The sequence below is a fragment of the Triticum aestivum genome, chromosome 2A (assembly GCF_018294505.1).
Source record: "Triticum aestivum cultivar Chinese Spring chromosome 2A, IWGSC CS RefSeq v2.1, whole genome shotgun sequence".
NCBI classification, from domain to species: Eukaryota; Viridiplantae; Streptophyta; class Magnoliopsida; order Poales; family Poaceae; genus Triticum; species Triticum aestivum.
Window position 1 is genome coordinate 767,548,603 of NC_057797.1, and position 27,935 is coordinate 767,576,537.

The 27,935-nt window shown below is 46.3% G+C and overlaps 4 protein-coding genes across 9 annotated transcripts; all 4 read left to right on the forward strand.

Moving 5' to 3' along the window:
• Nucleotides 1-10,353: 10,353 nt before the first annotated feature.
• Nucleotides 10,354-16,127, forward strand: LOC123191058 (probable N-acetylglucosaminyl-phosphatidylinositol de-N-acetylase). Its single transcript, XM_044603816.1, has 10 exons — nt 10,354-10,626; nt 11,897-12,240; nt 12,551-12,621; nt 13,243-13,307; nt 13,391-13,435; nt 13,515-13,595; nt 14,607-14,674; nt 14,835-14,883; nt 15,349-15,506; nt 15,735-16,127. The coding sequence occupies exons 2-10, from the start codon at nt 12,056-12,058 to the stop codon at nt 15,796-15,798; spliced, it is 786 nt and encodes a 261-aa protein (XP_044459751.1). The 5' UTR covers nt 10,354-10,626; nt 11,897-12,055; the 3' UTR covers nt 15,799-16,127.
• A 272-nt stretch (nt 16,128-16,399) lies between these two features.
• LOC123191063 (probable polyol transporter 4) lies at nt 16,400-20,013 on the forward strand. Of its 2 annotated transcripts, none has more exons than XM_044603824.1 (3): nt 16,400-16,962; nt 17,178-19,444; nt 19,673-20,013. In XM_044603824.1, exons 1-2 carry the CDS (start codon nt 16,737-16,739, stop codon nt 18,557-18,559), a joined length of 1,608 nt encoding a protein of 535 aa, XP_044459759.1. In that variant the 5' UTR covers nt 16,400-16,736; the 3' UTR covers nt 18,560-19,444; nt 19,673-20,013. The 2 variants fall into 2 exon arrangements, with proteins under 2 accessions (XP_044459759.1, XP_044459760.1); XM_044603825.1 differs by having other exon boundaries at nt 16,402-16,962; nt 17,216-19,444.
• Nucleotides 20,014-20,230: 217 nt separating this feature from the next.
• LOC123191061 (probable polyol transporter 4) lies at nt 20,231-23,952 on the forward strand. Of its 2 annotated transcripts, none has more exons than XM_044603822.1 (3): nt 20,231-20,901; nt 21,117-23,383; nt 23,612-23,952. In XM_044603822.1, exons 1-2 carry the CDS (start codon nt 20,676-20,678, stop codon nt 22,496-22,498), a joined length of 1,608 nt encoding a protein of 535 aa, XP_044459757.1. In that variant the 5' UTR covers nt 20,231-20,675; the 3' UTR covers nt 22,499-23,383; nt 23,612-23,952. The 2 variants fall into 2 exon arrangements, with proteins under 2 accessions (XP_044459757.1, XP_044459758.1); XM_044603823.1 differs by having other exon boundaries at nt 21,155-23,383.
• Nucleotides 23,953-24,169: 217 nt separating this feature from the next.
• Nucleotides 24,170-27,889, forward strand: LOC123191060 (probable polyol transporter 4). 4 transcript variants are annotated; one of them, XM_044603818.1, is made up of 4 exons: nt 24,170-24,840; nt 25,056-26,689; nt 27,164-27,321; nt 27,549-27,889. In XM_044603818.1, exons 1-2 carry the CDS (start codon nt 24,615-24,617, stop codon nt 26,435-26,437), a joined length of 1,608 nt encoding a protein of 535 aa, XP_044459753.1. In that variant the 5' UTR covers nt 24,170-24,614; the 3' UTR covers nt 26,438-26,689; nt 27,164-27,321; nt 27,549-27,889. The 4 variants fall into 4 exon arrangements, with proteins under 4 accessions (XP_044459753.1, XP_044459754.1, XP_044459752.1 ...); XM_044603819.1 differs by having other exon boundaries at nt 27,261-27,321; XM_044603817.1 differs by having other exon boundaries at nt 25,056-27,321.
• Nucleotides 27,890-27,935: the final 46 nt, after the last annotated feature.

Here is a 27,935-nt window from a genome sequence, read left to right on the forward strand (position 1 = left end):
TCCTTGATATTATAATCTTGGAACCATGCGTTCAAAGTTAAAAAACGATCAGGAAGATCAGAACATAAAAATACCATCTTCTAATGACGTGCATATATATATATATATATATATATATATATATATATATATATATATATATATATATATATATATATATATATATTAAGTCACTATTGATCATGTTAGACATTATTTGAAATTGTATACACGAGGTTCATTGGAATAGTTGATTGCTTCATTGGTGGACGAACCGAAAAAAATGATAGGGGCAAATACATGCTATTAAGTCAATTTATGAACCTTGCCAGAGATGGAGATGTTAACTAATAGACTGATATTTGTCAGTTGTGATTGAAATTAGGTCATTCATAGAAGAATCAACTATGAAAAAATAGCAGAAAAGAAGAATATGGAACATTAGCATGGAGTTGTATGGTTCGGGATTTGACAATGTAGATGAAAATTGTTGAATTGCAGTTTGATGTATACCCTAACCACACATAGCAATCACGAAAGTAGCCCAAATATGCTCAGGATTAGTAGATGAGTAGCATTGATATGCTCGTCCTTAGAACCCGAACCTTCTGAAAAAGCACAAATTCCAGAGAAGAATGTTATATTTTGAGTGTATGTGGGTTCGATGTTTATGGTGAAATTCCTGTGAAATGTTGATTTACTCCAGTAAGGCTAATGGTAGCTACACCTGATGACCTGAACATCATGCAGTAAAACGATCTCTCTCAGCTATAAAGAATGCAGCGGCTAGCTAGAAAACAAGTGCAAAAAAATGACTTTGCAAGAGGGAGAATATTTCTTACTTGTGTACATGAGATTCAGGAATGCTACAGCGATGCTTGTGAGCCCTGCCGTCTCGCCTAAAATTCAAGTAGCCTGCTGAAAAGAAAATTGGGAAAGTCAACATACAAACAATTAAGAGCATGGTTGTCCTGCCCAAGTGAGACTTTCAAAAAATCTGAGCCAGTTCATGACGACAAGACATAATGTTTTACATATATACCAAATTTGCAATCAGAAGCATCAAGTTCTCTTGGGTGCAAGGATCATATACTGGGTAATGCCACTCTCGACACAACCACATGCCTCTCCTTCTTCATGGTCTATCAGTCCATCCCATTGATGCTTGGTAGAGAGTCCATGAGATTCATTTGTTTGTCGTTCCCGTGAGCTAGCCTCATACACACGTCCTTTTGCTCAAAATTAAGGTATGCCTACAAATATTTGATCACTACAATTATTGTGATAGTTGATATTTGATCTTGCACGTGCAAACGCATGTCCCCACTAATATTACAAACATACGAGAGAATTAAAATGCATAGAAAGAATTTTGTTTGCACCAGGTATTGATTCAAGTTGATTGATCAGGACAGAGCATTGCATTGACAATACCCAACATCAAGTTCTTGTCAATTGGGTAAATGCAAGAGAGCATAATACTTGGTGCGACACTTGAATATACATACAACTAATACTGGTGGAAAGCTCACATACACGAAGCGCAGAGCTTCGCCTGATAAACTTCCACGTGAAAATATGGCAACCCACAATTGCAATATCTCAACATATCACATTACAGACAGGTAACACAGCAGTCTAAGAAACACTTTTAATTACACTAACATTTGGGGTATTTGGGATACTTGTCATGAATAATTTCTCCCATCAACATCATTGCAACTTAGCACAATTCATTTTCTTTTCTATAGAAGGTCGATCTTATTTCTTCTAACCTGTCTGCTCTATGGATCTTGGAGCTGCAGGCAGATGGACACATCTCCGTTCAGAGCATGTTTGTAAGCAAAAATTATACCTAACGATATAATCTACAGAAAACTAATGCTCGGGCATAAATACTAAAAAATCAATGGCTTAGCAGTTGATGGTGAAAGTACATTACAAGTTGAAGTTTCTGGTTCCAACAAATCCCAGCTATTGGTTTCCGTCAGCCAATAGTTCATTATCGTATTAACCAAGGTTTGTGCTTCACTTATGGGGGTCGCCGCACTGGTAGAAAAAGGGCCTACAGTCCCGGTTCATAGGGCCTTTAGTCCCGGTTCCTGAACCGAGACTAAAGTGTCGGTACTAATACCTCCCCCTTTAGTCCCGGTTCAATCCAGAACCGGGACTAAAGGGCGCGGCCACGTGGAGCTCCACCTTTAGTCCCGGTTGGTAACACCAACCGGGACTAAAGGAAATTTTATGATTTTTTTTGAAATTTTTTTTTGGATTTTTTTTTTGTTTTCAAATTTCTGAATTATTTTAACCTCTAGTCTGTAATCACCACCCCTCATCACTTCTCAATTTATCCTTTAATCACCCCTCATCATTCCAAATCATCTAACTTCCCGACCGGTCACCCATCCCTCTTACTACTCCAGCCCAAGCACGCTTAACTTCCGGGTTCTATTCTCCCTCGCTCCAAGTCTGCCCTTGTTGTTTTCCTGACAATAGTAAGATGTCAATCCTATTAACCTTCAGGAATTTTGCTTGAGCATGAAGTGACACATTTCACTGTTTGAGTTTGAAACTATTGTTTTAAAAAACAATAATTATTTAGTAACACTAATATTTCTTGAATAATTAGTTTGACCATTGTTTGACCACAGTTTGACCACAGTTTGACCAGATTTGACCAAAATTGAAATAACTAAAATAATTATTTAGTAACACTAATATTCTAGAATAATTAGTTTGACCATTGTTTGACCACAGTTTGCCCACTGTTTAAATATTTTTCAATTTTTTCCACTCTAGATCTTAAAAGCACCGTAACTTTTTTCTATTAGGTTTTTGAGGATTTTGAAAATGCTTAACGGGGTTCCCCCAGTTAAATTTGGATGTAACTTTTCGAGTAGATGATTTTTCATATAAAAAACTTTTTCATCCGAGTTAGTATGCAAAAGTTATGCCCATTTTTACAAATTTCAGAGAGATTTTGCAAATAAAGTCAAAATTCACATTTGCAAATTTTCCCAACAACTAGACCACATATCACATGAGAAACTTATTTTCTTTTATTTTTTTGACATTTCCATTATTTTCTTTTATTTTTTTTAAAACTGAAAAGGCGATCCACGGGGGGGGGGGGGTAGAGTTTGAAAATGGGACCTTTAGTACCGGTTCGTGGCACGAACCGGGACTAAAGGTCTCAACCCCATTAGTTCCGGTTCGTGCCTCAAACCGGGACTAAAGGTCTAATCTTTAGTCCCGGTTTGAGGCACGAACCGGGACTAAAGGTCATCGCACCCTTTAGTCCCGGTTCGTGGCTTAAACCGGGACTAAAGGTCATCGCACCCTTTAGTCCCGGTTCGTGGCTTAAACCGGGACTAAAGGGCCCGACTGAACCGGGACTAATGCCTTAGCCGCACGAACCGGGACCAATGCTCACATTAGTCCCGGTTCTAGACTGAACCGGGACTAATGGGCTGAGCCGGCCTGGACCATAGCCCTGTTTTCTACTAGTGCCGGTAGAAACTATTTGTTCATACAAGTGTTTTTCAAGATATAACATTTTAACTTAGGTTCCATTTTCATCCATCACTACACATTTTAATTTCTATGTGCAGGAAAAAAATACCTTGATGACGATGCTCGGTGCAGAAGAAGTCATCATCATCTAGGTTGACATTGACATACCGTTCATCCAAATCCATGAAAATCATGGGTGCTCCATCTCCATATCCATGACGTTCTCTCGTAGAGTTACTTCTTCGTACCTGCAAGAAGCAACACTTTTAGATAAAAAATGATACTGCTTTCTTATTCTTATGACATATCATTCTCCATCAAACCATTTTGTACCCATTCTATGCCAGTTTTACATATGTAAAGTGAAAAGGTGTATGAAAGATCTAACAAACAGAGTAAAACTTTTGAATATAACTTGACGACAATGGTACAGTAGCAAGATGTTAAATATCGCATTTGGAGTTCTAACCAACTCCAAAAGGCAAGCAAGTCTGCCCGTTAAACATGACAGAATGTTAAGAAATGTTAATAGTTTTGGAAGGTGTTAAAATCCCCTCCGAACATACATTAAGCGCACAGTTAATTAATCCCACCAATTAGCCCCTATAAATCTGTACCGGTTTGTCCTCATGAACATTCCACCCGCGCAACTGCCGCACTATCGCTCCTCTGCCCTGTGCTGCGTCCCAGGCCTCCGCTCCTCTGCCCCTAACTCCTAGAAACCATCAAAGGAATGAGAACTTGACATAATATGGTTGAAACATATATAGTTGAGATTTCATTGGGCTACATTTTTGTGTGAATGCAAAGGATATCTAACATATTTATGGGAATGTTCGATCTTTTTTTGCAACTGCAACTAAATAAACAAATTAAAACTAATGCATTTACAGGAATATTCAATCTTTTTAGCCAATCCAACTAAAGCACATCATATCCAAATAGGAAGCACCCTAAAAATATACTATACAAAACCATCACATGAAAATCTCTAACTTGAGCTGAAAGGTCTAATGTCATGAGTGTACCAAGCAGAGCATTTATTTTCCAAGCAGAGAGGCTGCAGGGTGCCTTATATGCATTCAACAAAAGAACAGTAGAAGATTTGTCTCAATAGGAAATATTTATCACCAATAGATCTTTTATTGGAGGGGTGGAAATTCTTAATACAGTGGGACACTCTGGAGCACTCCTGCCCATATACTTATGCTAAACTTGTAGCATGTAACACTCATGCAGTACTGTCCATTAGCAAGTATTGTTCTCTTTAAACTTTTCTTATGCTAAAAAATAGATGACTGCAGTTTTGCACAATGTACTGCTTATCCTATATTCAGGTTCTTCTTGCGTGTGATGACCCAGTTACCTACAGGGCTGGTATGGATTACTAACAGGGTGACATGGTTAACTGCAGAATCATGTTTTACTTTACTAAGTATAATTGACCAGTACACAATTAGCGCTCATAGAAATCTATGGTGTTTCACCCAATAGAAATTTTTTTTAGGGCTATCAATTAAAAGTGGTTAAGATATAAATGCTCTTATATTTCTTTACAGAGGGAGTATTTTATAAAGTTAACATACATTAGAATTATTGAAAATTGTCAGAATTCACAGGCATTGTTCTTAATTTCACTGTGCAGAACTATTGTAGATGCCATTATTTTGTCAAACGGATTAAGGTTTCTCAGCTATATCTAAATAATTTAATCCTGCCATCTGCAAATTTCCGTTACAGAAAGCTGCAGCATATTTGGACAACCATGTACTATATTTTGTAGATGAAGAGAAAAAAGAAGCTGCTAGCTCATGAGAAAGGATTTCGTTGAGCGCATCAACACATGGCTTCATGGGCCTAATGGAGCAAAGATGAATTGAGTTTTGAATCATTTAAGCAAATGATTATTAAGGCTGCTAAATGAATCCTCAGTGTACATCCTTCAATACAAAATGATAATCATACATGGCAAGAACAAACACAAGTAAAATGGAAGATAACAAACTTTCTGGCTTCGCTCATTTTCAGTTTAACAGTGCAGTATTCCAGAGTGCAGACTATGCCCATCAAGCCTAAAATAAATCCTATTACCATCATTTCGCTGTTGCACCCTGCCTGCCTACGACCTGTACACCATGAGGGCTGAGACGTGTGAGCTGGTGCTACCAGGGAACGATTTTCATCTTCCTACTGTTGGCGCTGTCCATAGGCCCTAGCCGCTCGCCATATTGGTACCTTTTTTTGAGAATCTTTTTTTGTTGCACACAATCGATTGGGTAGTTTTTTAGGGGCAATCGGTTGATTTTTTAGCACAATCCACTAGGTTTATTGATTAATAATCATCGAAATACAAAGAGTGTCATGGGGAAGACCAAGCCATGTGTGTCCCCTCATCTAAAGTAGTTGCAAACCTAGCTAGATTGTGGGCTTCATAATTTGAGCCTCTTTTTTCATGGACAAAATGCATAAGGTGAAAGAAGATCTAGAAGCATTAATATCCTTGATAACCACCTCATATTTACCACCTTGAAAAGTGGCCATGTCATTTACCACGTTTAGACAATCTGTCACAATATACACCCTCTGGAGACTCATGTCCATAGCAAACGCAATACCTTCGCCACAAGCAATAACTTCCAGGGTTGCAAGATCAGTAACCCTCCGGTAAGACAACAGCTAAAGCGCACAAATATAATCCCTGGTCATCCCTACAGACCGCAGCAGCTATACCATATAACCCTGACCTGGAGATGCCACCATCCACATTAATTTTGGCGGACCCATCAGGTGGAAATTTTCAGGCCGAAGTGTTCTCCACTAGTGTTGCACGCGATATAGGTTTTACATGCATTTTTTTAGCTCATCAAGTTCCAAGATGTACCAAGTCACAAATTCATGTGTAGAAAAAGGAGTTTGAAAAATTCTCTCATGAATCGCCTTCCTCCTCGCCGTCCAGATCGCCTACAGCGTGACCACCAAACGGGTAAGTTGCTCAAGTGATATGGACTCAAACATTGAGAATAGCCATGATTTGTGGTCTGATTCGTTCATAGCCATCATATGCTCCAATAAGTCCCCATCAACCAACCCCAGACACATCGGGTCATCAAACACTCAATGAGGAACGCTTCCATGAATCCTTGGCGCCACACAGGGAACAAACCGGGATGGTGCTCATCTTGCGGTGCTTTTCTAACATCTTCTAATGGTAAGGTAATCTGCTGGGTTTTTTTTTGAGGGGTAAAAGCCTTTTATTACTCAAAATCCATAGAGAGTGGGATACAAGTTTGGTCATGTGGCTGGCCAAACCACACATGACGCCCTGGGAGTAAAGACAAAGCATATTTAGCTAACTTGTGGGCTTCAACATTCGCTGCACGCCCTTCAAAAATAAACTTGCTAGTAGATGGAACTCTATGTCTAATCTCTCTGATTACAACACCATATGCTCCTTGGCTTCCCTTGGCTAGATCGTCAACAACCTGTTTGCAATCGGATGCCACGATGTAGTTATGTAGGTTGAGGTCTTCTGCCAACGCCACGGCTTCGCGACATGCTATGGCTTCCAGCGTTGGTGCATCCCATACCCCTGCAATGACGAGCGCTGAGCTGCCCAAGTAAAGACCCTGGCTATCTCTACATATAGCAACTGCTGACCCTCCTCTCTCCGACCGGGTGCCCGCATCTACATGGATCTTTGCATAGTTTGCCGGGGGTGCCCTCGGTCTCGCTGCCCTTGTGTTCCCAGTCGTAGTCCGACTATGTTTCTTGGGCTTTCTAAGCACATCAAGATCTTTAATGTACCTAGTTACGAAGGCCGATATTGCATGTGGAGTCTGAAAAATTCCTTCATGTATAGCTTTCCTCCTAGATGTCCAGACAGCCCAAAGCGTCACTGCCACCAAGGTGAACTGCTCGTGCGAGAGGGACCCCAGCAGATTGAAGAGCCAGCTCTTGGCCCGGTTCTCACTTGTGGCTACAATGTCGCAACCTAACTCCTCGTCCACGAGCGTCCAAGTACATCTCGAGACAGTACACTCGAGCAAAGAGTGTCGCCAGGAGTCGACATATTCTGGTGTGCCCTCACATCTTCAGTTGGCAGTGATTGTTTTGCAAGCCGCCACAAAAACATTCGAACCTTCGAAGGCACCTCCGTCTTCCAGAGAGACTTCCAAGAGCTAGACTCCACATGCGAAGATGAGGATCCCGATGCACCATATAACCAAGCTTCTCTTCGCTGCATCGTCGCCACGAGCATATTGTATGCTGACCGCACCGTAAACTGGCCCGAGCGCTCGTGAGCCCAGCCCCAGAAGTCGTGCATGGGTGTTGTGGGCAACGGTATACTGAGTATTAATTTAGCGTCAAAAGCAAGGAATGTGGAGTTGATCAATGTCCTCTTCCATGTTGCATTTGTGTGATCTATCAGTTCCGAAACCATGACTGGTGGTGCCGCTGCTAGAGATCCATAAGGTCTCATCATCTCTAGACGTGGGAGCCAGTTTTCTGTCCAAATGTCCGTGCTCTCTCCATTGCCAATGCGCTTGATTAAGCCCAACTTTAAGATATCTCGCCCCTCCATCAGGGCTCTCCAGACCTGACTCGGGTGACTCCCAAGTGAAGCTTCAAGGATGCTGGAATTTGGGAAATAAACACTCTGCAATATACGCGCACTGAGGGAGTCGGGATCCTGTAACATACGCCAAACCTGACGAGCCAGCATAGCAAGATTAAACAGCTCGAAATCCTTGAAGCCAAGGCCTCCCATGCTTTTTGGTTGAGTCATAGCCTGCCAGGAGACCCACTGTGGTCTGCGCTGGCCGTTCTTGCTTCCCCACCAAAACTTCCTGATCAACGTGTTGAGATGCTCGCATAGGCCCCTTGGAAATTTGAAACATGACATGGAGAAGACAGGTATTGCTTGAGCCACCGCTTTGACCAACACCTCCTTGCCCGCAGAGGACATCGTCCTCTCAACCCAGCCTTGAATCTTATTCCACAATCTGTCCTTTAAATATTTGAACGCGCCATTTTTTGAGGCTCCCACATCTGTGGGCATACCTAAGTATTTCTCATTCAAAGTTTCGTTAGGGACGTTCAAGATATTCTTAATGTCATTGCGAACCACCTCGGGGACACCTTTACTGAAGAAAATAGATGACTTGCCAAAATTTATCCGCTGACCTGTGGCCGTGCAGTAAATATCCAGGACTTGGTTCACCTCGGTAGCCCCCACACCGTTAGCCTTGAAGAATAGCAGGCTGTCATCAGCGAATAATAAGTGGTTAACTAGTGGCGCCGTAGGTGCCACTCGGATCCTACCTAGGCTGGATGACTCTCTTTGTGATTTTAACAGGCACGAAAGGCCCTCTGCTGCTAACAAGAACAAGTATGGAGATATCGGGTCCCCTTGTCGAATACCACGTGACGAACTAAACTCCTCAAGCCTTTTACCATTGAACAAGACAGAAAATTTCACTGAAGATACCATGCTCATAACAATGTCCACCCACCTGGGAGTGAATCCCAGCTTCAACATTATTGCCTGGAGATAGGGTCAACTCTGTCATAGGCCTTCATCATGTCTAACTTGAGGGCATAGGACTGGTGTTTTTTGGCTTTGTTCCTTTTCATAAAATGCAAGCACTCATAAGCTGTTATGATGTTATCTGTGATCAATCTGTCTGGAACAAAAGCTGACTGCTCTGGTGAGATAATATCAGGAAGTATTTGCTTGAGTCGGTTGGATATTACCTTGGACGCGATCTTGTAGAGGACATTGACTTGTTCGCTTCGGTAATTTGGTTGTTCGGCCCAGCAAGAACTCATGGGCCCAAATAAATGTGGCCCAAAGCTGCACCAACAACTAGGCCCTTTCGTTTCCCCCGTTATTCGAGCGATCGTGACTCCACGCACGCACAACCAGCCAACTTATGCGTACATGCACAAAACTGTTTTTGCACAAAATCAAGGTAGGCGCGGGCGCGCTGCCTTGCCCTACAGGGAGTTCCGCCCCTGCGCCTAAACCCCGCATCGGGGGGGGGGGGGGGAGAGAGGGGCTACTTGCATATTGAGGGCGAATGTCGGCGTGCGGAGGCAGAGGTGGTATGTTGTTCACTTGTTATTTGTACCTGTGTGTAAACCTGGGCATAGGCAGCCCGGCTCGACGACCCAGCCCAAAAAACCCTAGCCGGGCCGAGTCAGGCTTTGTCTTCAGGCCTGAAAATGCAGCACGTTGCGTATGTCGGGCCAGGCTCAGGCCTAGGAAATCAGGCAGTTTACATGGAGGCCTGGCCTGGCCCAGCCCGAAATTGGTTCATTTTGTCCCTTCAGGCCGGGCTCAGGCTTATATATGTTTTTTTTGGCCGGGCCAAGCTCAGGCCTAGACTTTGCAAGTCGGGCTTTGGCAGGCCCGGCCCGGCGCGGAGAATGCCCAGAAGGAAAGCAGCCAAAATATCACGTGAACGGAGGATCCGGCTTGCCTGCTCCTTTCCCGTGCTCCCATTCGTGCTCCCACCTCATCCAACGGCTGTCTTTTTTTCTTTTTTCTTTCTAATCTAATCATCTCCCCCCCTGATTTTAAGGGGGTGGGGCCGGGCCTTATTTTGTTCCAATCAAATCAAGCCACATATGCGGGAGCACGGATGGGCACACGGGAGGGGAGCAGGCAAGTCTCGTCCGTGAACGGAGACCATCACACCAACAGCCGGCCCCACGCAACAGAGAAACATGCCCACCGTCTCTTAACAAAAAAAAATAACCACGTCCGCTGGCCCACCCGCCAGCCAGAGGCGATCCGCAGATGACCTCGGCGCTGGCCTAGCTAGCGATACCCCTAAACAAAAAAAACCTCAATTAGTGACGAAAACTACGAAATTGCCCCGACTGAAATCCCCCCAAAAGAGCGCACCCACGGTCTCCTCTGTTCTGCTCGCCACGCGCGCACGCCGCCGCCGGAGCTCTGCCCGCTCCCGGCCCGCCGGCCGTCCTCCGCCCCGTGCCAACCTCTCTTCCGCGCGTCGCCGTCCCGCCTTGCCTTCTCCTCTACCCCAGCTCGCCCCCGTCCGCCAAGGAGAAGGCCAACGGCGGCAGCGCCAAGGAGAAGGCCAGTCTAGGGAGGGAGGATCCTCTCAGGTGAGACTCTCTATCGAATGTTATGCCCCATGTCTCCGATTAGTTCCCCTGTTTGGACGGTTTCAGGGTGTGATGTGTGCCGCGATCCATTTGGTAGTATGAGCTGTAGCACGGGGAATGGATCTGGGCGAGGATTTTCCGCGCTAGTACTAACCGTGCGCGTGCAAGGCATGCCACGACCAATACCGAAGCTAAAATCATATATCTGTATCCAAACAAGAACACACAACAGAGCAGAGTTTCAGGATGCATATAGGTCCTGCAACCTTGCTGACAAATATAGTAGTAACCGTGCATTGCTTTCCCAGCCGTATTTCAGTTGGCCGACTCCTTGGGTGGCAAGGAGGTTTCCAGAGACAACCATATTGCAGATCTTCACCACCGTCATTGCAACACCAAGACAAGTTCCGGCAACTTTGCCTACCTCGTTAACACCTACAAGGAAGACAGACCACTGACGTGAGTTTGGACGGCAGCACAAGAACAGTTTCATGCATTTGTTATAACTTCAAATAGTCTGAACAACATTTTTTGTGAACTATGATAGATCATAAAGCTACTGGACTTGTAGTGACTGGCTTCATCTTGCAAAACAATTTGCAGTAAAGTAACAAATGGATAGTAAGAAAAAATACCAGGAGAATATAACTGAAGAAATATATAGCATTTTAACTGAAGAACTGAACAGACTTTTCATCAGTTATGCGCCGCATTAACATTTCATCAGTTCGGTACAACATTCTCTACATACAGTACTTTTCTCTTGAGTACCAATTCAACAACTGAACTGTAAACAGGATGGCCAACAAGTAGACTCAGCCAGCAGGCTATAATCCTGTTTCCAATCCTTGAAGAAGAAAGAGAATACAGGAAGAAGAACACATATATTTGAATAACAGATTGTGCTGTTGCACCCATATAACAATCTGTGAGCTGTGGATTCAGTTATTTGATGAAAATAGGTTAATATTTTTGTGCGGTCTAGATCAATAGTATGAGTATCCCATCTAAGTGGTGCTTTTTATGGTGGAATACTTCTTTTTATATCCTTTTCAGTTCTTTCTGGATAGTTAAAAGTTTTTGGCTAAAATTTGAACTTTTTGGCTACGGACAAGATGACGTGCTGAAATTCTCTTGTTATTTAGGTTAGGGTTATTTTGGTCTCTTCGTCCCTGTCATTTCTGTCATCTAGCAAAGAAATATGATCAACTGTAATCTGTGGCATTTTATCAATCTGCAAAACTAAGATGGTGCATTTGATCAATTGCAGAGAAAGATGGGGCATTTTGGCTGCAGTAGACAAAACATGGAGCATTTTATCAGTTAGCCTTGTTAAAGCGCTGGCCACTCCTTGTACATTTTCTGCACCAAGAGGTCGTTGGAGCTCCTGCAGCAAGGTAAATCCGGCAGCCGGACTCAGTGGGGATCCATGGCATGGATCTGGATGCTCTCGGTGGCTGGAGCCGTCCTCCTGTGGGCGGTTTCTCTCGGGCGGATCCTCTCCTCCCCAACGCCCTACTCCCTGCCGCCAAGCCCTCGCTTCCTGCCCCCTCTTGGAGACAGGAGGAGCAGGAACGTGCTCCTGGTGCTCGCCCACCCCGATGACGAGTCCATGTATGTTACACCTCCACTGCTCTCCTTCGTGTATGCTCTGTGTACCACTACCAGGTGCTCGATGAAATTCATGCCGCTTCAAAATCTCGTGGCAGCTGCGTAGATCACATATGACAGTGGGTATTAATTAACTGGAATCCAGTAGCTTGTGAAAATGATAATAACTAATGGTTTAACTCTGACTAAATAAACTGGCGTCTGCCAACTCATGTGCTGCCTAAGCTTCAGTGTGGATGTTATGTGTTTTCCCTTAGTTCTAGTTTGGTGCTTTGGTTGATTTATTCTTGATGTCGATGAGTATCTAATGCAGGTTTTTCACTCCAACTATTCTTTTCCTCAAGTCAAAAGGTCACAGCATTCATGTTTTGTGCATGTCTCTGGGTAAGATTGCTACCCTGTTGTTAAGTATGTCTATTTTTTGTGTATCTTTATATATATGTGTCCAGGAGCAGTCACCTGTCCATCCATTTGTTTGGCCAAAATACATCATATGCACACAGCATTATTTTATATGAAAACTGGATTGTTGCTGGATGTTCGGACACACCATCCAAGAGCATATATAGGAAACCATGGTTCATTCTATGCACGCGGCGACACATAGAAAAGGAATATTTCAGCATCACCTGCATAACATGTTCCACAGTCCAATTTGTAAATAACATCATCTGTAATGCATGGACAATGGTCTATATGCCTGGTGATCATTACTGATTATTATTGGCAAATTATAAACATATCGCCAACATATGAAGGAGGGCTTTGGGAATGCAATTTTGTTTCCTATACTACTTGAGAGGCCATTGACTAATAGATGACTAGAATATTCTATCTTTTGTATGAAACATAGAATCTTCTGCCTGGCTTACTAAAATGATAGATAAATAGCTGCACATTTAGAAATCTGTTTCTTTGGCTTATAGTATCAATACAGAACTACTTGTTTGCATATTAGAGCTGTGCCTAGCTAATCTTTCCGAGTGGTTACTTCCACTTTTACAGGTAATGCTGATGGTCTTGGAGATACTCGTAAAGAAGAACTGTATGATGCATGTGCAACTCTTAAGGTACTCGGGTCTTCCACTTCTCCATAGTGCCCTCTGGGGAGCAAGCTTTTTCTCAGCTCCTGACATGGCCCCCATAATTGCAGATTCCAGCTGAGCAAGTTTCAGTATTGGACCATCAAAAGTTGCAGGTTATTTAGTTTGCACTCATTTTTCATACTCCAGATACTATTCCAAACAACATTGACAGTTGAGCATACTCAATTGTAGGATGGGTTTCATGAGAAATGGGATCATGGACTATTAGCTGAACTTGCCATGGAGCAAATCCAGCTGTGGGATATAGACACAGTAATGACTTCATCTCAGTCCTCACATGAACTCCTACCCTAATGTACTTCTTTTACCAGCTGTAGTACGCAGTTGTAGTGTTACGTTTTACATTGATTTTGCCAGTTCTAAACATATTCGAAACCATCCACCTGAGGAAGCCGAAAGCGTAAGCAAAGCGGAAGGCCACAGCTTAGAGCAATGAGCGCTTAAGCGCAGCTTAATCGCACTAAAGCGTTTTTTGAAATTGGCTAGAATTTGACAGATTTTGAATAATATATACATGAAAATAGGAAGCATGGCGCATGGGTAGTTGAAATAGCAGCTGAAATATAGTTCACACAATAGCAAATACATATCAGGTTCGCATAGCAAGCAAAATACCAACAAAAATGCAGTTCAGTGCAAATAGACATAACCTAACAGAGATCATGTGGACAAAATTTTGGCAAAATATGAAGTAAATAGTTCTTAAACTGAGCCTAATAATAAGATAAATGGCATATTGCCATTATTGCCCAAGCAGACCAGCAGAAGTAGTACAAAATAGCCAAATTTGGTCAAAAAAACCCGCTTAATCTACCGCTTAGGGCAAAAGCGAAGCGCTTAGCCACCGCTCAGCGCTTAATCGTGCTTAAGCGTCGCTTAAAAACGCTTTCTTGAACACTGGAATATGTTGATCTGAACTAGATGTAAAATATGAAATGTTTGAGAAGTATCTACCAGACTACCACCACATCACTACTTCTGTACTTAACTTCCCCGAATAACTGAATGTTTAAAGGAACGTTTTTCACAACCTTTCACTAGTTATACTTGTTCCAGGTAAAAACCAATTATCTGACACTATATTAGCTATCCCCAGTTCTAAATCTCAACGCAATTCCACTGCATACAGTTACTAAGTAGTGTACATCATATGATTTTGCGGTTAAAATGCCCTTATCTGCATTTCTTTGGACCTCTCAATTTGAATTTTTTCTTTTCTTCAATTTTACTTACTTACCGCTGCAATATGTCATGTTGTTTTAGATTGTGACGTTTGATTCGTACGGAGTATCAGGGCATCCGAATCATCGTGATGTTCATCATGGCATATGGTTAGTTAACTTCTCATTTGTTGCTACAGTGCATTAGTTTCTCACATTTGTCTTTACTTATGATTGTTTAGACTACATATATAGTGTTTATCATATTTATGGGGTACATTTTGGATCTGCTGTTCAAGAACCTAAACTGTTTTTATTTTTGTATGAACAGCAAGCTTCTTCATGAGAATCAGCAAGGAAATATTGAAGCATGGGAACTTGTAAGCTTCTTTACAGGAGCCTTGGATTACATTCTCCATGTTTTGTTATTAGATCCTTATAGTCGCCTTTTTATTTTTAAGGTCTGAAAGAGCATTCAAAATACTTTGTTGGTTTTCCATATGGTGTGATTAAAAGCATTTATCCCGTCAATTTCGTAGGATCAGAAAGGTAGAAACCAATAATACTATTCAATATGTTCTTTGAAAACTGATATATTGGTTGAGTGTCCTTATCTGAGTTAGTTTCACTATGTTATTGGTTTCATGCTGGACAATTTCCAATTGAATAACATATGACATAAGGAATAAATAATAGTTTTGTTCTTATGAACGGTTTTTGAACAATGCCAGTCAGTTTGATGTGTTTTTTTTTCTGTCGTTTGTATGAACGGTTCACAACCTCTCATTCTTCAATAAAATTAGCAGGAGCTAACATGATTGGTGTTGGTTTATTTGGAAATGTAGGTAAGCCTGAATATGTTTCGCAAATACAGTGGTGCAGTTGACATTTGGTTGTCATCTTTTATCTCCTCAAGTTCGAAGCAACTGATGTATTGTCTAGTTAACTGTAGCCCATCCAGAACCTTTGAGGCAATGGCTGCACACAGAAGTCAGTGGGTTTGGTAAGTAGAATCAGTTTCTTTTTTTGTAATTTGACACATCATCTCATTTTCTGTTGTAAAAACTTGCACTTCAACAGAATGGTAGAGGTCAAATTCATAGTCTGAAGTTTGCCAAAAGTTTATTTTCAACAGAAGCTCTAATGACCAATTAAAAAGTTTCAATGCTGTTAGTTTCTGTAGGGCATGCCTTATATTAATTCAAGAAAACCAATGCTTTTTTTTTTGCAGGTTCAGAAGATTGTTTGTTAGGCTCTCGAGTTACACATACGTAAACATGCTCCAGAAAATTTAGCATTTGTTATTGAGAAGTACCATCTTGTCGATATAGATTGTATTACAAAAGCTTCCTATGATCGAGGACAGCAGTTTACGGATCATATCCTTTACTGCATAGTGAGAGTTTATTGTAGACAGTCCATTGTGTTAGTGTAATTATACTGATACTTTTAACTTCAAGTGATAGTTCTTGCTAAAAGTCCAGTTCCAGTGTTTGTGGTAGTTGATTGCGTGTTTTGAGAAGTATCAAAAAGATTGTAAACATATTTGAAACCATCGACCCGAGGAACAGATATGAAATGTTTTGACCTATAATATAGATGTAAAATAAGAATTGTGTGAGAAGTATCTACCAAACATACACCACACAACTAATTCTGTAGTTTTATTTACTTCCCCAAATAACTGAATGTTCAAAGGAATTTTTTCACAACCTTTCACTGGTTACCCTTCTCTAGTTTGTCGAGCCCGGAGCCGTGAAATGCTTAGTGGCAAAATCTAAAATGTCCCAAAATCTAATTGTTATCTCGTTTAACCTACATTAAATTCAAGTAGTACTAAATCAGCCACAATTTTTTTTGAGACAAACTAAATCAAAGCAGTAGATATCTGCGGCCCAAGGAAAATTTTAAATTTGGGCACTTCAATCCTGGCAATGTGTATGTTGGAATAAAAGCTGCAGAGCGATGGAAATCATGTAGGGTAGTCAAAGGGCTTAAGTGAAAATGTCCCCTTTGAAAAATGCTGCTCCCACCCCGTGTCCCGACGAGGCGACGCCTTCGTGTTGAACGGCGACCAAATCGCGTGCGTGCCGGGAAAAGTATACGACAAAAGTGACAAGGCTGCCCTCGTGCTCCTTCTCCGTTTCTTCTTCCTTCGTCAGATCCAGCGCCCCATCCACGCTGCCGTTGGAGGTTTCTCCGGCTTGCCGTTGTGGGAGGGAGAAAGCAGAGCATGGGGCTGCGGGGCGCAGAGTCGGCGGCGCCCAGCGGCGGCATGCCCAGCCTGCCGGGATTCTTCGGCCGGCAGAACAAGTACGTGCGCATGGACGACGTCGCGCTCGGCCCCCCGCCGGAGCACGAGGAGGAAGGCGTCCGTGCCGGGCGGCGCCGGAGCAGCACGAGATATGTCTTCGCCTGCTCCGTCTTCGCCTCCCTCAACTCCGTGCTCCTCGGCTACGGTACGCCACCTCACCGCCGCCACAACCGATCCACATCTCCGGCAGCTAGCTAGCCGTCTCCTCGGTCGCACCGGCGATGCAGATTCCATTGTCGTTCCACATGAGTTTCTTGGCGATCGTGATCACTTCTTGGCGAATGAATCGCGTTGACTTGTTGCAAGTTAATTGCTTCGTTGACTTGATTAGAACTGTTGCTTCTTCTTGATCTCTGTCAGATGTGGGAGTAATGAGTGGGTGCATTTTGTTCATCCAGAGGGACCTCCACATCACCGAGGTGCAGCAGGAGGTGCTCGTCGGCTGCCTCAGCTTCGTCTCCCTCCTCGGCAGCCTCGCCGGGGGCCGGACCGCCGACGCCCTCGGCCGCAAGCGCACCATCGGCCTCGCCGCCGCCGTATTCCAGGCCGGGGCCCTCGTCATGACGCTCGCGCCGTCCTTCCGCGTGCTCATGGCCGGCAGGCTGCTGGCCGGCATCGGCATCGGCTTCGGCGTCATGATCGCGCCCGTCTACATCGCCGAGATCTCCCCCGCCGCGTCCCGGGGCTCCTTCACCTCCTTCCCGGAGATCTTCATCAACCTCGGCATCCTCCTCGGCTACATCTCCAACTACGCCTTCTCGGGCCTGCCCGACCACCTCGGCTGGCGCGTCATGCTCGCCGTCGGCATAGTCCCGTCCGTGTCCATCGTCTTCGCGCTCCTCGTCATCCCGGAGTCGCCCAGGTGGCTGGTGGTGCAGGGCAGGGCCGCCGAGGCGCGTGAGGTGCTTCTCAGGGTCACCGACGGCGAGGAGGAGGCCGACGAGAGGCTCGCGGAGATCGAGGCGGCCGCGGCCAGCGCGGCAAACTCCGGCGAGACGGTGTGGCGGGAGCTGTCGAGGCCCTCGCCGACGATCCGCCGGATGCTGGTCACCGGCCTGGGCATCCAGTGCTTCCAGCAGATCACCGGCATCGACGCGCTGGTGTACTACAGCCCCACCATCTTCCGGGACGCCGGGGTGACCACCGAGAGCCAGCTCCTCCTCGCCACGGTCGCCGTCGGGTTCTTCAAGACGGCGTTCATCGCGCTGGCCATCGTGCTCATCGACCGCGTCGGCCGGAAGCCGCTGCTGTACGTGAGCACGGTCGGCATGACCGTCTGCCTGGTCATTCTGGCATCGACGCTCTGGCTGCTCGCGCACGGGGCGGTGCCCAAGGCCCTCGGCGTGGCCGTCGCCGTCGTGGCGGTGTGCGGCGACGTGGCCTTCTTCTCGGTGGGGATCGGGCCGGTGTGCTGGGTGACGAGCTCGGAGATCTTCCCTCTGCGGCTGCGGTCGCAGGCGGCGGCGCTCGGCGCGGCGGTGAACCGGGTTACGAGCGGCACCGTGGCCATGTCGTTCCTGTCCGTCTCCCGCGCCATGACCGTCGCCGGCGCGTTCTCGGCGTTCGCGGCCATCTCGGCGTTGTCGGTCGTGTTCGTGCACAGGTTCGTCCCGGAGACGAAAGGCAAGACGCTGGAAGAGATCGAGCTGCTCTTCGGCGGCGGGGAAGGTGGCGAGGGAGTGACAGTGAGCCCCGGGGAGGTGGAGCTCGGTGACGCCGAGCACCTGGTGCGGAAGGGATGAGAAGGTCCTTGTACTCTGATGGATCCGTTTGGAATTGTCACTCCCGTCTGAATGTTTAGTTTCAGAATGTGCATTTGATTTATTTATTGGTCATTTAGGAGAAAAATTATACACAGTTAACAGCCTTGCAGCTTGAAATTCTTAGTTTCAGCTTGCAACACAGAGTAACAGTTATGACAGAAATGGGAGGCACTGAAAATTGGGGAACTGAGCTGTGCTGCACTGCTATTGCATATTTGCCAATTTCCACAGGTACAATTAATACCTTGATCACTCTTGAGTCTGAAATAACTCCCAGCTCAGAATGTAGATTCCTGAGATGAACATTGCTGCCGATGTGCTCCTATGCTCACCCTTCAAACTTTGGTCCAGATTTTTTTTTTTGCCGCGGCACCCTGTGTGCAATGTGTTTCAAGTTTTATAGACACCCCCCCCCCCACACACACACACCCCTAACAAAACACATCAAACTGATATATTGGTTGAGTGTCCTTATCTGAGTTAGTTTCACTATGTTATTGGTTTCATGCTGGACAATTTCCAATTGAATAACATATGACATAAGGAATAAATAATAGTTTTGTTCTTATGAACGGTTTTTGAACAATGCCAGTCAGTTTGATGTGTTTTTTTTTCTGTCGTTTGTATGAACGGTTCACAACCTCTCATTCTTCAATAAAATTAGCAGGAGCTAACATGATTGGTGTTGGTTTATTTGGAAATGTAGGTAAGCCTGAATATGTTTCGCAAATACAGTGGTGCAGTTGACATTTGGTTGTCATCTTTTATCTCCTCAAGTTCGAAGCAACTGATGTATTGTCTAGTTAACTGTAGCTCATCCAGAACCTTTGAGGCAATGGCTGCACACAGAAGTCAGTGGGTTTGGTAAGTAGAATCAGTTTCTTTTTTTGTAATTTGACACATCATCTCATTTTCTGTTGTAAAAACTTACACTTCAACAGAATGGTAGAGGTCAAATTCATAGTCTGAAGTTTGCCAAAAGTTTATTTTCAACAGAAGCTCTAATGACCAATTAAAAAGTTTCAATGCTGTTAGTTTCTGTAGGGCATGCCTTATATTAATTCAAGAAAACCAATGCTTTTTTTTTTGCAGGTTCAGAAGATTGTTTGTTAGGCTCTCGAGTTACACATACGTAAACATGCTCCAGAAAATTTAGCATTTGTTATTGAGAAGTACCATCTTGTCGATATAGATTGTATTACAAAAGCTTCCTATGATCGAGGACAGCAGTTTACGGATCATATCCTTTACTGCATAGTGAGAGTTTATTGTAGACAGTCCATTGTGTTAGTGTAATTATACTGATACTTTTAACTTCAAGTGATAGTTCTTGCTAAAAGTCCAGTTCCAGTGTTTGTGGTAGTTGATTGCGTGTTTTGAGAAGTATCAAAAAGATTGTAAACATATTTGAAACCATCGACCCGAGGAACAGATATGAAATGTTTTGACCTATAATATAGATGTAAAATAAGAATTGTGTGAGAAGTATCTACCAAACATACACCACACAACTAATTCTGTAGTTTTATTTACTTCCCCAAATAACTGAATGTTCAAAGGAATTTTTTCACAACCTTTCACTGGTTACCCTTCTCTAGTTTGTCGAGCCCGGAGCCGTGAAATGCTTAGTGGCAAAATCTAAAATGTCCCAAAATCTAATTGTTATCTCGTTTAACCTACATTAAATTCAAGTAGTACTAAATCAGCCACAATTTTTTTTTGAGACAAACTAAATCAAAGCAGTAGATATCTGCGGCCCAAGGAAAATTTTAAATTTGGGCACTTCAATCCTGGCAATGTGTATGTTGGAATAAAAGCTGCAGAGCGATGGAAATCATGTAGGGTAGTCAAAGGGCTTAAGTGAAAATGTCCCCTTTGAAAAATGCTGCTCCCACCCCGTGTCCCGACGAGGCGACGCCTTCGTGTTGAACGGCGACCAAATCGCGTGCGTGCCGGGAAAAGTATACGACAAAAGTGACAAGGCTGCCCTCGTGCTCCTTCTCCGTTTCTTCTTCCTTCGTCAGATCCAGCGCCCCATCCACGCTGCCGTTGGAGGTTTCTCCGGCTTGCCGTTGTGGGAGGGAGAAAGCAGAGCATGGGGCTGCGGGGCGCAGAGTCGGCGGCGCCCAGCGGCGGCATGCCCAGCCTGCCGGGATTCTTCGGCCGGCAGAACAAGTACGTGCGCATGGACGACGTCGCGCTCGGCCCCCCGCCGGAGCACGAGGAGGAAGGCGTCCGTGCCGGGCGGCGCCGGAGCAGCACGAGATATGTCTTCGCCTGCTCCGTCTTCGCCTCCCTCAACTCCGTGCTCCTCGGCTACGGTACGCCACCTCACCGCCGCCACAACCGATCCACATCTCCGGCAGCTAGCTAGCCGTCTCCTCGGTCGCACCGGCGATGCAGATTCCATTGTCGTTCCACATGAGTTTCTTGGCGATCGTGATCACTTCTTGGCGAATGAATCGCGTTGACTTGTTGCAAGTTAATTGCTTCGTTGACTTGATTAGAACTGTTGCTTCTTCTTGATCTCTGTCAGATGTGGGAGTAATGAGTGGGTGCATTTTGTTCATCCAGAGGGACCTCCACATCACCGAGGTGCAGCAGGAGGTGCTCGTCGGCTGCCTCAGCTTCGTCTCCCTCCTCGGCAGCCTCGCCGGGGGCCGGACCGCCGACGCCCTCGGCCGCAAGCGCACCATCGGCCTCGCCGCCGCCGTATTCCAGGCCGGGGCCCTCGTCATGACGCTCGCGCCGTCCTTCCGCGTGCTCATGGCCGGCAGGCTGCTGGCCGGCATCGGCATCGGCTTCGGCGTCATGATCGCGCCCGTCTACATCGCCGAGATCTCCCCCGCCGCGTCCCGGGGCTCCTTCACCTCCTTCCCGGAGATCTTCATCAACCTCGGCATCCTCCTCGGCTACATCTCCAACTACGCCTTCTCGGGCCTGCCCGACCACCTCGGCTGGCGCGTCATGCTCGCCGTCGGCATAGTCCCGTCCGTGTCCATCGTCTTCGCGCTCCTCGTCATCCCGGAGTCGCCCAGGTGGCTGGTGGTGCAGGGCAGGGCCGCCGAGGCGCGTGAGGTGCTTCTCAGGGTCACCGACGGCGAGGAGGAGGCCGACGAGAGGCTCGCGGAGATCGAGGCGGCCGCGGCCAGCGCGGCAAACTCCGGCGAGACGGTGTGGCGGGAGCTGTCGAGGCCCTCGCCGACGATCCGCCGGATGCTGGTCACCGGCCTGGGCATCCAGTGCTTCCAGCAGATCACCGGCATCGACGCGCTGGTGTACTACAGCCCCACCATCTTCCGGGACGCCGGGGTGACCACCGAGAGCCAGCTCCTCCTCGCCACGGTCGCCGTCGGGTTCTTCAAGACGGCGTTCATCGCGCTGGCCATCGTGCTCATCGACCGCGTCGGCCGGAAGCCGCTGCTGTACGTGAGCACGGTCGGCATGACCGTCTGCCTGGTCATTCTGGCATCGACGCTCTGGCTGCTCGCGCACGGGGCGGTGCCCAAGGCCCTCGGCGTGGCCGTCGCCGTCGTGGCGGTGTGCGGCGACGTGGCCTTCTTCTCGGTGGGGATCGGGCCGGTGTGCTGGGTGACGAGCTCGGAGATCTTCCCTCTGCGGCTGCGGTCGCAGGCGGCGGCGCTCGGCGCGGCGGTGAACCGGGTTACGAGCGGCACCGTGGCCATGTCGTTCCTGTCCGTCTCCCGCGCCATGACCGTCGCCGGCGCGTTCTCGGCGTTCGCGGCCATCTCGGCGTTGTCGGTCGTGTTCGTGCACAGGTTCGTCCCGGAGACGAAAGGCAAGACGCTGGAAGAGATCGAGCTGCTCTTCGGCGGCGGGGAAGGTGGCGAGGGAGTGACAGTGAGCCCCGGGGAGGTGGAGCTCGGTGACGCCGAGCACCTGGTGCGGAAGGGATGAGAAGGTCCTTGTACTCTGATGGATCCGTTTGGAATTGTCACTCCCGTCTGAATGTTTAGTTTCAGAATGTGCATTTGATTTATTTATTGGTCATTTAGGAGAAAAATTATACACAGTTAACAGCCTTGCAGCTTGAAATTCTTAGTTTCAGCTTGCAACACAGAGTAACAGTTATGACAGAAATGGGAGGCACTGAAAATTGGGGAACTGAGCTGTGCTGCACTGCTATTGCATATTTGCCAATTTCCACAGGTACAATTAATACCTTGATCACTCTTGAGTCTGAAATAACTCCCAGCTCAGAATGTAGATTCCTGAGATGAACATTGCTGCCGATGTGCTCCTATGCTCACCCTTCAAACTTTGGTCCAGATTTTTTTTTTGCCGCGGCACCCTGTGTGCAATGTGTTTCAAGTTTTATAGACACCCCCCCCCCCCACACACACACACCCCTAACAAAACACATCAAACTGATATATTGGTTGAGTGTCCTTATCTGAGTTAGTTTCACTATGTTATTGGTTTCATGCTGGACAATTTCCAATTGAATAACATATGACATAAGGAATAAATAATAGTTTTGTTCTTATGAACGGTTTTTGAACAATGCCAGTCAGTTTGATGTGTTTTTTTTTCTGTCGTTTGTATGAACGGTTCACAACCTCTCATTCTTCAATAAAATTAGCAGGAGCTAACATGATTGGTGTTGGTTTATTTGGAAATGTAGGTAAGCCTGAATATGTTTCGCAAATACAGTGGTGCAGTTGACATTTGGTTGTCATCTTTTATCTCCTCAAGTTCGAAGCAACTGATGTATTGTCTAGTTAACTGTAGCCCATCCAGAACCTTTGAGGCAATGGCTGCACACAGAAGTCAGTGGGTTTGGTAAGTAGAATCAGTTTCTTTTTTTGTAATTTGACACATCATCTCATTTTCTGTTGTAAAAACTTGCACTTCAACAGAATGGTAGAGGTCAAATTCATAGTCTGAAGTTTGCCAAAAGTTTATTTTCAACAGAAGCTCTAATGACCAATTAAAAAGTTTCAATGCTGTTAGTTTCTGTAGGGCATGCCTTATATTAATTCAAGAAAACCAATGCTTTTTTTTTTGCAGGTTCAGAAGATTGTTTGTTAGGCTCTCGAGTTACACATACGTAAACATGCTCCAGAAAATTTAGCATTTGTTATTGAGAAGTACCATCTTGTCGATATAGATTGTATTACAAAAGCTTCCTATGATCGAGGACAGCAGTTTACGGATCATATCCTTTACTGCATAGTGAGAGTTTATTGTAGACAGTCCATTGTGTTAGTGTAATTATACTGATACTTTTAACTTCAAGTGATAGTTCTTGCTAAAAGTCCAGTTCCAGTGTTTGTGGTAGTTGATTGCGTGTTTTGAGAAGTATCAAAAAGATTGTAAACATATTTGAAACCATCGACCCGAGGAACAGATATGAAATGTTTTGACCTATAATATAGATGTAAAATAAGAATTGTGTGAGAAGTATCTACCAAACATACACCACACAACTAATTCTGTAGTTTTATTTACTTCCCCAAATAACTGAATGTTCAAAGGAATTTTTTCACAACCTTTCACTGGTTACCCTTCTCTAGTTTGTCGAGCCCGGAGCCGTGAAATGCTTAGTGGCAAAATCTAAAATGTCCCAAAATCTAATTGTTATCTCGTTTAACCTACATTAAATTCAAGTAGTACTAAATCAGCCACAATTTTTTTTTGAGACAAACTAAATCAAAGCAGTAGATATCTGCGGCCCAAGGAAAATTTTAAATTTGGGCACTTCAATCCTGGCAATGTGTATGTTGGAATAAAAGCTGCAGAGCGATGGAAATCATGTAGGGTAGTCAAAGGGCTTAAGTGAAAATGTCCCCTTTGAAAAATGCTGCTCCCACCCCGTGTCCCGACGAGGCGACGCCTTCGTGTTGAACGGCGACCAAATCGCGTGCGTGCCGGGAAAAGTATACGACAAAAGTGACAAGGCTGCCCTCGTGCTCCTTCTCCGTTTCTTCTTCCTTCGTCAGATCCAGCGCCCCATCCACGCTGCCGTTGGAGGTTTCTCCGGCTTGCCGTTGTGGGAGGGAGAAAGCAGAGCATGGGGCTGCGGGGCGCAGAGTCGGCGGCGCCCAGCGGCGGCATGCCCAGCCTGCCGGGATTCTTCGGCCGGCAGAACAAGTACGTGCGCATGGACGACGTCGCGCTCGGCCCCCCGCCGGAGCACGAGGAGGAAGGCGTCCGTGCCGGGCGGCGCCGGAGCAGCACGAGATATGTCTTCGCCTGCTCCGTCTTCGCCTCCCTCAACTCCGTGCTCCTCGGCTACGGTACGCCACCTCACCGCCGCCACAACCGATCCACATCTCCGGCAGCTAGCTAGCCGTCTCCTCGGTCGCACCGGCGATGCAGATTCCATTGTCGTTCCACATGAGTTTCTTGGCGATCGTGATCACTTCTTGGCGAATGAATCGCGTTGACTTGTTGCAAGTTAATTGCTTCGTTGACTTGATTAGAACTGTTGCTTCTTCTTGATCTCTGTCAGATGTGGGAGTAATGAGTGGGTGCATTTTGTTCATCCAGAGGGACCTCCACATCACCGAGGTGCAGCAGGAGGTGCTCGTCGGCTGCCTCAGCTTCGTCTCCCTCCTCGGCAGCCTCGCCGGGGGCCGGACCGCCGACGCCCTCGGCCGCAAGCGCACCATCGGCCTCGCCGCCGCCGTATTCCAGGCCGGGGCCCTCGTCATGACGCTCGCGCCGTCCTTCCGCGTGCTCATGGCCGGCAGGCTGCTGGCCGGCATCGGCATCGGCTTCGGCGTCATGATCGCGCCCGTCTACATCGCCGAGATCTCCCCCGCCGCGTCCCGGGGCTCCTTCACCTCCTTCCCGGAGATCTTCATCAACCTCGGCATCCTCCTCGGCTACATCTCCAACTACGCCTTCTCGGGCCTGCCCGACCACCTCGGCTGGCGCGTCATGCTCGCCGTCGGCATAGTCCCGTCCGTGTCCATCGTCTTCGCGCTCCTCGTCATCCCGGAGTCGCCCAGGTGGCTGGTGGTGCAGGGCAGGGCCGCCGAGGCGCGTGAGGTGCTTCTCAGGGTCACCGACGGCGAGGAGGAGGCCGACGAGAGGCTCGCGGAGATCGAGGCGGCCGCGGCCAGCGCGGCAAACTCCGGCGAGACGGTGTGGCGGGAGCTGTCGAGGCCCTCGCCGACGATCCGCCGGATGCTGGTCACCGGCCTGGGCATCCAGTGCTTCCAGCAGATCACCGGCATCGACGCGCTGGTGTACTACAGCCCCACCATCTTCCGGGACGCCGGGGTGACCACCGAGAGCCAGCTCCTCCTCGCCACGGTCGCCGTCGGGTTCTTCAAGACGGCGTTCATCGCGCTGGCCATCGTGCTCATCGACCGCGTCGGCCGGAAGCCGCTGCTGTACGTGAGCACGGTCGGCATGACCGTCTGCCTGGTCATTCTGGCATCGACGCTCTGGCTGCTCGCGCACGGGGCGGTGCCCAAGGCCCTCGGCGTGGCCGTCGCCGTCGTGGCGGTGTGCGGCGACGTGGCCTTCTTCTCGGTGGGGATCGGGCCGGTGTGCTGGGTGACGAGCTCGGAGATCTTCCCTCTGCGGCTGCGGTCGCAGGCGGCGGCGCTCGGCGCGGCGGTGAACCGGGTTACGAGCGGCACCGTGGCCATGTCGTTCCTGTCCGTCTCCCGCGCCATGACCGTCGCCGGCGCGTTCTCGGCGTTCGCGGCCATCTCGGCGTTGTCGGTCGTGTTCGTGCACAGGTTCGTCCCGGAGACGAAAGGCAAGACGCTGGAAGAGATCGAGCTGCTCTTCGGCGGCGGGGAAGGTGGCGAGGGAGTGACAGTGAGCCCCGGGGAGGTGGAGCTCGGTGACGCCGAGCACCTGGTGCGGAAGGGATGAGAAGGTCCTTGTACTCTGATGGATCCGTTTGGAATTGTCACTCCCGTCTGAATGTTTAGTTTCAGAATGTGCATTTGATTTATTTATTGGTCATTTAGGAGAAAAATTATACACAGTTAACAGCCTTGCAGCTTGAAATTCTTAGTTTCAGCTTGCAACACAGAGTAACAGTTATGACAGAAATGGGAGGCACTGAAAATTGGGGAACTGAGCTGTGCTGCACTGCTATTGCATATTTGCCAATTTCCACAGGTACAATTAATACCTTGATCACTCTTGAGTCTGAAATAACTCCCAGCTCAGAATGTAGATTCCTGAGATGAACATTGCTGCCGATGTGCTCCTATGCTCACCCTTCAAACTTTGGTCCAGATTTTTTTTTTGCCGCGGCACCCTGTGTGCAATGTGTTTCAAGTTTTATAGACACCCCCCCCCCCACACACACACACCCCTAACAAAACACATCAAACTGATATATTGGTTGAGTGTCCTTATCTGAGTTAGTTTCACTATGTTATTGGTTTCATGCTGGACAATTTCCAATTGAATAACATATGACATAAGGAATAAATAATAGTTTTGTTCTTATGAACGGTTTTTGAACAATGCCAGTCAGTTTGATGTGTTTTTTTTTCTGTCGTTTGTATGAACGGTTCACAACCTCTCATTCTTCAATAAAATTAGCAGGAGCTAACATGATTGGTGTTGGTTTATTTGGAAATGTAGGTAAGCCTGAATATGTTTCGCAAATACAGTGGTGCAGTTGACATTTGGTTGTCATCTTTTATCTCCTCAAGTTCGAAGCAACTGATGTATTGTCTAGTTAACTGTAGCTCATCCAGAACCTTTGAGGCAATGGCTGCACACAGAAGTCAGTGGGTTTGGTAAGTAGAATCAGTTTCTTTTTTTGTAATTTGACACATCATCTCATTTTCTGTTGTAAAAACTTACACTTCAACAGAATGGTAGAGGTCAAATTCATAGTCTGAAGTTTGCCAAAAGTTTATTTTCAACAGAAGCTCTAATGACCAATTAAAAAGTTTCAATGCTGTTAGTTTCTGTAGGGCATGCCTTATATTAATTCAAGAAAACCAATGCTTTTTTTTTGCAGGTTCAGAAGATTGTTTGTTAGGCTCTCGAGTTACACATACGTAAACATGCTCCAGAAAATTTAGCATTTGTTATTGAGAAGTACCATCTTGTCGATATAGATTGTATTACAAAAGCTTCCTATGATCGAGGACAGCAGTTTACGGATCATATCCTTTACTGCATAGTGAGAGTTTATTGTAGACAGTCCATTGTGTTAGTGTAATTATACTGATACTTTTAACTTCAAGTGATAGTTCTTGCTAAAAGTCCAGTTCCAGTGTTTGTGGTAGTTGATTGCGTGTTTTGAGAAGTATCAAAAAGATTGTAAACATATTTGAAACCATCGACCCGAGGAACAGATATGAAATGTTTTGACCTATAATATAGATGTAAAATAAGAATTGTG

Coding starts and splice junctions, on each gene's coding strand:
- LOC123191058 (XM_044603816.1), top strand. CDS start 12,056: ATGGCATGGATCTGGATGCTCTCGGTGGCTGGAGCCGTCCTCCTGTGG. Junction 13,436..13,514: donor TGGACCATCAAAAGTTGCAG/GTTATTTAGTTT, acceptor ACTCAATTGTAG/GATGGGTTTCATGAGAAATG. Junction 15,507..15,734: donor CACAGAAGTCAGTGGGTTTG/GTAAGTAGAATC, acceptor TTTTTTTTGCAG/GTTCAGAAGATTGTTTGTTA.
- LOC123191063 (XM_044603824.1), top strand. CDS start 16,737: ATGGGGCTGCGGGGCGCAGAGTCGGCGGCGCCCAGCGGCGGCATGCCC. Junction 16,963..17,177: donor CTCCGTGCTCCTCGGCTACG/GTACGCCACCTC, acceptor GATCTCTGTCAG/ATGTGGGAGTAATGAGTGGG.
- LOC123191061 (XM_044603822.1), top strand. CDS start 20,676: ATGGGGCTGCGGGGCGCAGAGTCGGCGGCGCCCAGCGGCGGCATGCCC. Junction 20,902..21,116: donor CTCCGTGCTCCTCGGCTACG/GTACGCCACCTC, acceptor GATCTCTGTCAG/ATGTGGGAGTAATGAGTGGG.
- LOC123191060 (XM_044603817.1), top strand. CDS start 24,615: ATGGGGCTGCGGGGCGCAGAGTCGGCGGCGCCCAGCGGCGGCATGCCC. Junction 24,841..25,055: donor CTCCGTGCTCCTCGGCTACG/GTACGCCACCTC, acceptor GATCTCTGTCAG/ATGTGGGAGTAATGAGTGGG.